The sequence below is a fragment of the Peromyscus maniculatus genome, chromosome 8, assembly GCF_049852395.1.
Source record: "Peromyscus maniculatus bairdii isolate BWxNUB_F1_BW_parent chromosome 8, HU_Pman_BW_mat_3.1, whole genome shotgun sequence".
NCBI lineage: Eukaryota > Metazoa > Chordata > Mammalia > Rodentia > Cricetidae > Peromyscus > Peromyscus maniculatus.
Window position 1 is genome coordinate 68446224 of NC_134859.1, and position 10353 is coordinate 68456576.

Below are 10353 nucleotides of genomic sequence, written 5' to 3' on the forward strand. Positions count from 1 at the left end.
TTAGTCAGACATAGAGATCTGGGCTTACCCTGGTGACTGATGAGGTAAATCCAGCCAGGTCAAGAGAAGAAGGGGGATCTTCAGGGTGGTAGGTGAGACCCGGAAACCCTACCTTGTGTTCCCCGTCCCCACAGTGCAAGGGGCCTCACATGGTACTCCAGAAGTGGTCTTGAGTACCACCTAGCACCTAGCATGGCGGGTGCTGAGCCAGGCAGAGCTGGTGGTACCCAGAGAAGACGGTAAGGCTGGCCCTGACTCCTGTCTCCTCTCCTCTTTCAGGAAGCCCTGCTGAGCCTGTGGCTCTCCTACAGTGATGGAACCACGGCACCACTCTCTTTATACAGTCCCCGGGACTACGGGCTTCTGGTGAGCAGCCTGGATGAGCGGGTGGCCACTGTGACCCAAGACAAGGCTTTCCCACTGGTGGTGGCCGAGGCAGAGGGGTCGGGAGATCTGCTCCGTGCAGAGCTCACCATCTCGGAGAGCTGCCAGAAAACCAAGCGCAAGAGTGTGCTGGCCACTACCTATGTGGGCCTGCGAGTACACTTTGGGCGGGATGACGAGGATCCCACGTATGACTACCCGGGGCCCAGCCAGCCTGGGCCTGGTGGGGGCGAGGATGAGGCCCGAGGAGCCGGTCCACCAGGCACTGCTGTCCCCGCCGGTGAGGTTCCCGGATTGGGCACTTCCGGCCCGGTGCCACCTACAGAGGACTTCTTACCGCTGCCCACCGGCTTCCTGCAGATGCCCCGGGGGCTGACGGACCTGGAGATTGGTATGTACGCACTGCTGGGGGTCTTCTGCCTCGCCATCCTTGTCTTCCTCATCAACTGCATCGTGTTCGTGCTGCGGTACCGGCACAAGCGCATCCCTCCCGAGGGCCAGACCAGCATGGACCACTCTCACCACTGGGTGTTCCTGGGCAATGGGCAGCCGCTGCGGGTGCAAGGTGAGCTGTCGCCGCCCGCGGGGAGCGCGCTGGAAACCGTGCCTGCCTGCTGCCACGGTGATCACCACAGCAGTGGCAGTTCGCAGACCAGCGTCCAGAGCCAGGTGCACGGCCGTGGGGACGGCTCCTCCGGGGGCTCGGCCAGGGACCAGACGGAGGACCCTGCCAGCTCGCCCACCTCCAAGCGCAAGAGGGTCAAGTTCACGACCTTTACCACTCTGCCCTCGGAGGAGCTGGCCTATGACTCAGTGCCTGCTGGCGAAGAGGATGAGGAGGACGAAGAGGACCTGGGTTGGGGTTGTCCAGACGTGGCCGGAACCACGCGGCCCACTCCACCCCCGGACCTGCACAATTACATGCGCAGAATCAAAGACATTGCATAGTGGTGGCCTGGGGTGGCAGGATATCCCCACACACGCGATGGCCTCTGGCTGGGACTCAGCCTGGACCCCCCCCAGCTCACAGGGACTCGGGGCAGCTGAGTGGATTTTATAGTCCCTGCCACCGCAGCTTTGGTCTGACCAGTTGTGGCCAGATCCACCTTGATCTTCTGCCCCCTGCAGGCGGAAGGCTCCTTCCAAACCCAGCGTGAAGCAGGGAGACAGTTCTCTGCCCTGTTCACTCTTTCCAAACCTCATTCCATCTTAGACATCCCCACCGCCCCCAAGATTGAGGCGCCAAGGCCAAACTTGGGGCCAGGTGGGCCCACACTGTGCCCTGCCATGCCTCTCACATCCCCAGTGGTGCCCCCCTGTGCCGGGGACCCAAATGGGGTCTTGTGTCACAGGCTGCACAAAGACTTTTTCTTAAACCGATATTCAGGGATTTCTGTCCTGCAGGGTGGGAAGTGGTGGCTGCCTGCCTTGCCAAGGATCTTGCTGCAGACAAAACATTCGGGTGGGTATTGGGGTGACAGTTGTGATGTCTGCTGGTTCCTGGGTGTCTCCCAAGCCTGGAGCCGACTGCAGAGGGGTCCAGTGCAAAGTAGACACTTTCCCATGGCTTCCTCTGCCCTTTAGCCTACGAGAGGGCCCCAGTGAGAGGGGTTTTCATATCTCTCTGGCCAAACCACACCCACACAGCAAGCGCAGTCGGTGATGTGCAGCCTGTCCCCGCAGCAAGGTCAACACTACTGCGCCTTAGCCTGGGCTCTGCTCACTCCTGCTTCCCTCCACCCCAAAGGGCAGGCAGCCACAGCCAGCGTCCCTGAGATGGAGGAGGCCACCTGGGAGTGTATTGCAAGGGCCCGTTGGGTGGGTGAAGGCAGAGAAGAGCTGCTGTTGCTCTACGCCTTCCCCATCCCCCCAGCCTCACCTCTTGGGTTCTGCCCACCACTGTGTCAGTTTTTCATAAATAAACGGAAGGCATCAGCCTAGCTTGGGGACAACAGCCCCCTTGCGAACAGACAGTGCACGGAGGCTGGCTGCGTCTAGTCCTTGTATGTTCGCCACAGGACAGCATGGGGCAACACTGGCTACCTAAGGCTGGTGACCTGCTCCTCCTTCCCTACATGAAGTGTCTCTTAAGATACTTGGGTACCATGGGGACACCCACGTGATGTAACAAAAGATCCACTGCCCTGGAAAGGTAGCCTTCAAAAAAAAATGGGTCTTCTCCAGGAGTCTTCAGTGACCAACCCAGGAAGAAAGAGCTTGCCCCGAGACTGGCTCAGGAGAGAGGTCTTGTGGGTAGAAGGGGACAGAAAGGAAAGATGTGTGACTTGGTATGCCCCGCAGAACTTCCCAGTTTCCTTTGTCTAGGGGGTGGACGTAGTCTCTCCTTATATCCACTATGGCAGGAGTATAACCTTTCTTACCTGGAGGTCAGATGGGAAAGCCTTGTTGACTATGGATCTCACTTGGAATGAATGGGCAGAGCCCCTCTGGGCTTGGGAACATTGGCAGGGTCTCCTCAGGTCCTGAGAGACTACCCCATAGCATAGGCAGCAAGCCAGGCAGGGTCACTGAACTCAAAAGATGCTGCCAGGGTAGCTGGCTAGCCCGTACACATCTGGAGAGGGAAGGACCTGTGGCAGAGGACTGGGGATGCACTAACAGCCAGGACATTTTTCGACGCACCATAGAAAGCCAGCTGGCTTTCATGGCCACCTGTCCCACAACCCGGGCAGGGCTCTGTCTCGTGCCAATGGTAGTCACTTCACCTAGCAGATGTCACAGTGGAGAGAGTCTCGGTGAGTGGATTTTTACCAGGACCAGAGTCCAACTTCTGAGGAAGGTGTGATCTGAATGGGGAGACTGGAAACTGACGTTCCCCTTGGTTACCATGTGTTTGACAACAGAGTCCATGGCAAGAGAGAGCCACCCCAAAAGCTGAGTAGAGAGTGGGTCTCAAGCTCAGGTCAGAGTTCCTCTTCAGAACACAAACATTTGGTGTGTCGGTCTACCTTGTCTAGCTCGTGGAGGACCCTGAGAGGAATGTGGAAGACTCCATCACTTTTTTTTTAACCCGTTGTGCCTAACGTTGTGCCTGGAGTTGGTAAGTGCTCAGCAAATGTTTGCTGACTAAATTAAAGTTCAAATGTCAATTCAGTGACAGTTCTTCATCCTGGGCTTGATTTTTTTTTTCCATGCTGGGGACTGAACTGAGGACTTTGCACATGTTAGGCAGTCGTCTACCACGAGCCACTCACTCATCCTTTCGTTTTTGTTTTATTTTATTTTATTTTTTTATTATTTTGAGACAGGGTCCTCACTAAGTACTAAGTAGCCCAGAATGACCTTGAACTCGCTTTGTAGGCTGAGCAGGCCTTGAACTTGCAAGCCTCCTACCTCAGCCTCCTGAGTGGCTGGTGTTATAGCCAGCATCAGCGTTAACAGACTGGGATTTCCTGGACCACCTTTTTGAGTGAGGTGTCCAAAGCATCCCCTTAGAGCCCCCAGGGAGAGAGATGAGGGGGGCACAGATGCATCCTCAGAAAGAATATCCCAGAATTGTGGGTGAAAAGTCACTAGTGTTAAACTTACTTATTACATTAATTTCCTCCTGTGTGCTGGACTCGGCCAGATGCCTGGGCTGCAGTGTGGACCAATCCTCATGGATTCCACTGCCACCTGGGAGAGCCATAGAGTTTTTCTTTGGGTGGATAAAGGAAGAGAACAGTAAAACACATTCCCAGTAGGTATGGAGTCCCAGGCTGCTGCTCAATACTGCAGCCATGCCCCTGCCCCTGCTGGCCCTAAGTCATTGACAATAAGGAAACAAGCCTCTGTGAAAGGGGTTTGGGGGGGCAGAAGGAGTGTTGTGGGGTTCCATGGGTTAGGACATCATGATCCCACATGAGGTTTAGATGGTTTCCTTTGCCTGGGTAGGAAGGATGGCAGGGCGACCAGACCATGAGACCATAGCTGCAGCAGACTGATATAGCCTGGAGTCGGGCAAGAAGAACAGAACCGGTGTACCCAGTAGTGTGCGAAAACAGGACCTGCCAACTGCTTCATCCCATGCAGAGACATTGGAGAGAAGAACAAGCAACTGCTTGGTTGTAGAGACCTCATTCCCCCGGCTCCCCAAGCTGAGGATGCTGCAGGAAGGCGCGGCCTTTGCTCGCACTCTTGCCAGCCAAGACACTAGGGTCCACAGTGGAAGCAAAGCAGGCTGAAGCCACACAGCAGGCTTTGGAACTGAGCCCCTAGCTGTGCCTGCCATCCTGTCCTGTGATTTGTGACCCCTTCTCCTCATCCCTCACACTGCCCACATTGGAGAACTCAGAAACAATCACTAGAAACCACTACGCATGACCCTGGAGGAATCCGAGCCGGAGCACGCTTGTCAGGAATGAGGCGAGGACCTTAAGTTAACAGCCACTCCGGAACAACTTAGGCACTGAACTCCTCTTTTTTTTTTTTTTATAAAAAGCTGTCTTCAACCCGCAAAATGGATGGAGACGCCATGTACAGAATGGTTATTGACGGAGGGATGCTTGAAGAATATTGGGAAGCTGGGCTCAGGAATCGGCTCACTAGCAAAATGGGATGAGTGGGTGCCAGGCACTCTGCTCCCCTTTAGACACTGTTCTGGAGGCAAGGCAATTGGTCTGGGAACCAAATGGAGAAACTACTAAGCATAAAAAAAAATGAAGGCGTCAAACCTCTTAAAAGGGGACAAACTTCCTAAGGCAGGATGTTGGGGGCTCCTGCAGCTCAGCTCTGCATGTGCTGTGAACTTCAGCTAATGTACCACCAGCTCTGGTCCTTCATTTCCCCATTTATGAAAGCATAGGTAATTACCAGGCAATAGCCACTGGCCTTTCTGAAGTGGCCCGTGGGTCTAACACTCAGATTTCTACCAAGAATGTTGGGGGAATAGAGATACCTCCCCCTCCTGCATCCTAGGTGAGGACACAGACTCGGGAAGAGCAAGGCATTTGCTCAAGGTCTCCAGCTTAGATATGCTCTAGTGAGAGCTTTGCAACGCCTCCCCCGAAGGCAACTGATGGCATTGGCAGGCATAGTGGTTAAAGCTGGAGAGGATTGCAGTGGAGGAGGTGGGGTGGGAAGGGAAGATGGATAAGGAGTCCCTGCTTGTTAGTGGGGTAAGGCTGCAGGACCTCACTTGAAGCATAAGTAGAAGACTAGTGTTGGAACCACTGTCTGAGGAGGGACACACTCCCTCTCCCCTGGGGCCCCGAGTCTCAGCTGGCTGTCATATCCAGCAACCACACAACCCTCAGAGCAGAATACCCCAGGGGCTTTCATGAGCAGGTGCCCCAATGGGGGAGCTGGTGGCACAGCATAGATACCAGTGCAAGTAGCTGAGGGTGATCTGCACGTGTCCTTTCCCTGGGGCACTGGGGCAAGAGAACCTGTGGGGATTGAATTTGAAGGCACCCCTGAGGACCCCCATTCCTGCCACAGTGGTGCAGAGTGTTTATTAGACCTTGTCACATCTCCCATACGGTGCAAGCACAGAGAAAATGGGGATAAGAAATTGTCACTAACACTTCCTGAGGGTTCACTACCTGCTCACTGCATTAGAGCTCTTGTTTCATTGACTTCCCAGCTGCCAGGTCAGCTAGGTACTGTTATAGCCATCTTAGAGATGGCCAAACTGAGGCCCGGAGAAATTACATCACTGACTTCCTGGGTAGCAGCTGTGAGCTTGGTAATTTTGACAGAGGCCAGTGTCGTACTGAAGTCCTTGGGTGTGATGGGAATCCTTACTTCACTGATGTCTATGTACTTATGAGACTGGTGCTCCTCACATGTGCAGAGAGACAAGACCCTCCCCTAAAACCCAGGGGCCAGATGTCCCTCCAGTGCCTTTGATGGTCCTCAGGCTCCAAGATTTGAAGCCCAGGTCCCACCCAGCCCTGCTTCCTTTTCCCTATCCCAAGGAAATGGCTCCTGCCTTCACAGAATCCGAAGAGGTGCATGGGGATGGTTGTGCGTACTCCACACCCAGGGCAAAGGAAGAGAGCAAATACAGAAGCAGGCAGTTGATACAGAAGGGCAGCCTGAAGCAAAGGAGACCGCATTGGGGGTCCACAGATAGCTAAAATACCACTCTAGAGACGTGAGGAGGAGGTTGTAGCCCCATTTCTTCTTGGCTCACAGCCTGGAGGAGGAACCAATGGAAGGAGGTGCTGGAGGAGGACCCATTAGGAGACTTGAAGTGGGTCAAGGGCCTGGCTTAATTATCCTGGGCATCCCAGTCTCTGGCCCACCTCTGAGAGACAGGATGTCCTCTGAGGGGCCTCCTGGTAGGCATCACCATTCTACTTAAAAAAAAAATGTTCTCAATGGGCTTCCTAAGGATTAGCTGGGGCAAGGGCTTTGGGGCTATTTCCATAGGAAGGACCTGCCAGATTGGAGACAGAACAGAGAAAGAAGAGTGAGCCAGTCCTGGGAGCTTTCCACTCCTCAGTTAGAGGAGCCAGACAGCTCATCATCTACTTTGAAAGTTGACTGACTCCATGTGACAAATCTCACCCATCAAAGGTAACCTAGAAGGTAAAAGACGAAGGGACGGAGCATCTTTACTCTTTGTCTCTGCTTCTCCTGTATATTCACCATCCCCACCCTCTTGCTGGGCACAGACTCCACTCTCCAGGAGACCGAGATGGGGAGGAGATGCCATTCATCAGAGCTGACAGGAATCTGGAATGCCGTTTCCCCCCATCTGCCCTATGCCCACACAGACACACACTTACACACTAGTGAAACTGTATCTTCCCCATACCCTCCAGGTTCAGGTCCAGATTGTCCTCTGTGGAGCTGGCTATGTGAGTGAGGCTTTGGCTAGTCCACTGTGCAGGGATTGCCTCCCAGGGGCTGAAGAGAGGAGAACATACCAGCAATGTAGCTCCTTCAGAACATCTCCAGCAATGCATGATCCTAAGCAAACTCTACTTTGAAGCCACCAGTTTAGGTGATTAAACTGAAACCTTTGATACAAGCCCCAGACGTGGGCTGCTGGTCAACAGAGCACAGGTGCAGACAGAGCAACCTCCAAAGTTGCAGATACACACACAGGTGCCTGCTCCTTGTGCATCCACAAGTGCACATACTCCTCACACGCACAAGCACACACATTCCATTTACACACAGTGCGCACACTTCTCATGCGCCCTTGTGATGCTGTGTGACTTTCCCTGGGGAGGTGTGAACAAGAGTCTACTCACCCTGAACGGGGTACCAGCGACAGACATGCCCAGCTCGGTGGGCATACTTACAGGAACATGGGTGGCTCAAAGGCAACTACTATGTCACTGAAAAGCCCACCTCAGTGTGGGTGACGACCCTCAAAAGCTCCATCCCCAGAGCTTCCCTTGCAGCCCAGCAGGCAGAAGAGTCTCTTCTTGCTTATACCAGTTACTGCTTCCATCACCTTGAGGATCTTGTAATCCTCGGAGTTTCCAGAATCTTCTAAGTTGCCTGAGATTATTCTCTCTTTGAGGAGATAATGTTTTAATATTTCAGAAATTACTGTGTGACATGTGTACGCATCCCTCACATGTGCATACAAGCCTCTTGCAAACTCCTATACAGGCTCCACTCATGTGCACAGCTTATATACTCCAGCACACTCTTCATGTGTACCCTGCACACTTTTTTAAACTTTCTTTTCATTTAATCTTTCTGTCTTTCACATCATGCATCTCGCTCGATCCCATTCATTTCCTGTCCATGTGTATCTTCCCTCTGCTCTTGCAGCCCCCCCCCCCAATAAAATTTAAGAGAAAAAGAAAAAGGTAGGAATCTTGTCGTGGAAGCTGTAGTGTGCCATAGTGAGTCACACAGTAAAGCCTTTTGTCCATGTATCTTTACTTGCAAGTGTTCGTTGCAAAGAGTCATTGGTCTGGTTTTGAGGCTTCCAGTTTCTGCTACACCATCAATGCTCGGCCCTCACTGGGACTCCTCTTGGTTATCCTGATGTTGTCCTGTGTTGTGGAGATCCTGAAGCTTTGGGTCTGCAAGACTGGTCCCTTCACCTGTTCACAGATGGGGTGGATATTGGGGTGGGGCAACCCATAACCCTGGTTCTGGGTAATTGCAGGGTTGGTCAGCCTACCAGCTCTCCCCAGTCCTCACTACCTGGGTGAGCTCTCCTGCATTGCCTTGGAGAGTTCATCCTTTGTAAGGGTGAGCAAGGTGGTGGTGGGAGGCAGTTCTGCTTTCTTGTCCTCAGGGTCACATCTCCCACACCTACACCTTTAGGACCAGCTCTACTGTGTTGCCCAGGCATGGCATAGGGGCCAGTCTCCCAAGTGCTGCAGCAGATGAGGGGCAGGGCTAGATTGCCCTGTCTTATGACCTCAGGGCCAGTTCTCCTACCTGCTTCAGGCATTGATGGGCAGGGGAGGGTGGCATCTCACTCCCTTCCATGCCGCCACATGACAGGTGAGTAATGGGGACATCTCTTCCATGCTCACAACTTCAGAGCTGGCTCACCCACACCTCCGCCAACAGGATTGGCTCTATTGATGCACACACTTCTTAATTGCACATGTGCATGGAAGCAACTGGAGCCTCACAACATTCATGCAGTACTAGGAGACAGCAGTCATTTCTCCCCTTTATCAGGGCTGAGCTGAAGTTGAGAAGGTACAGGTCACAGAATGGCCATTAGAGCTGTAAGTACAAGCCTGGGCCTAATGGAGGAGGTGGAGTAGAATCAGGCAGCATTTGAAGCTCCAGTGCTCCCCAGTATCTCCCCACAGGTTCCTCTGTGGACAGGGGCTGCAGCCCATCTGCATAAATGACCTTCAGGGGCCCCAATGTGTGCTGAGCTGGTGGAAGCAGCCCATACTTACAGCAGTAAATAAAAGCTCTCCCAGCATTCAGAAGACTGCCATTCACATGCAAGCCATCACTGAGTTAATTACAAAGATTCTTATCTGTTCATTAAAGAGACTAGAGGGCCCTCTATTTGGAAACATTGCGGTTAAAGGGACTGTGTTATTAACTCTAATGAAATGATTCACTCAGGGCTGGTGCCTGGTGAGGTGGAACCTGGGGACAGAAGCCCTTGTTTAGGGTGCCTGGTCCTTTGTACAACAGTCAGAAAGGATTCTGGGAGGAGCCCCGGGTGAGGCTGGCAGAAGGAAAGGCTGCCAGGTGGTATGGCTCAATTCACTGGGCCATGGAAGGAGCATGGTGTATTCTTCCTTGAGCTATGGTTCCCCGTCCATGAAACAGGGATAAAATACCCATCTCAGAGGGTTCTTGTGGGAATTAAATGAGTCATTCACTGTGCCAGTGTAACAGAGATTGGCTAGGCCTCCAGATCGCCTCAGCAAACATGAACTATTATTTTATGATCTTTCAAAGAAATATGCTTTTCTAAAGTGGGGTGACATGGAGGTCTAGTCTCAACATCCATCTAATGCTACTGATTTTTTATTCTTGGCATTTTGAGACAGGTCTTCCTTCTTGACCTGTGTCATCTCTCAGGGAACTTGAACAGTCTTTGAAGACTTTGGGAGTCTCTAAAAGAGAGACACAGATATTTTACTTTACTACACTGAGGGTGTGTGTGTGTGTGTGTGTGTGTGTGTGTGTGTGTGTGTGTGTGTGTAATGAATATTGTAGGCAACTCAAAACAGGGTAGCTATGAGCTGGTGTGACGTTGTCTACTTTTAAAGTATTCCTCAATATGCACTTACCCTGAGCTCCCCAACCCCTGGGATTACTCTAAAATAAGGGGACCAAACTCAGAATAGGGACAATCTGTCAGTCTTCCTAGCCCCGGTTATCTCACAGGAAGCAGAGAGCTTAGACAGGACAGGCCTGGGATGCTTGGAGCTGGGTGCTCTGATACAGTAGGCCAGCTGCTGTTTACCATGCTGCACCCCACTCAGCTCCCCTTCCCTCCCCAGCCTAGCACAGGGCTCTGAGGGCACCAATGCCTATCTGCAGGGTGAGGGACAGATAAGGCCAGGCTTT

The 10353-nt window shown here is 52.8% G+C and overlaps 1 protein-coding gene across 1 annotated transcript in view; it reads left to right on the forward strand.

Moving 5' to 3' along the window:
* Positions 1 to 2360, forward strand: part of Tmem132e (transmembrane protein 132E) — a 55621-nt gene extending 53261 nt beyond the window's left edge. The window contains exon 9 of the mRNA XM_006990066.4: positions 280 to 2360. Within this exon, the coding sequence (XP_006990128.2) occupies positions 280 to 1332 (1053 nt within the window). The 3' untranslated portion in view covers positions 1333 to 2360. The remainder of the gene's footprint in view (positions 1 to 279) is intronic.
* Positions 2361 to 10353: the final 7993 nt, after the last annotated feature.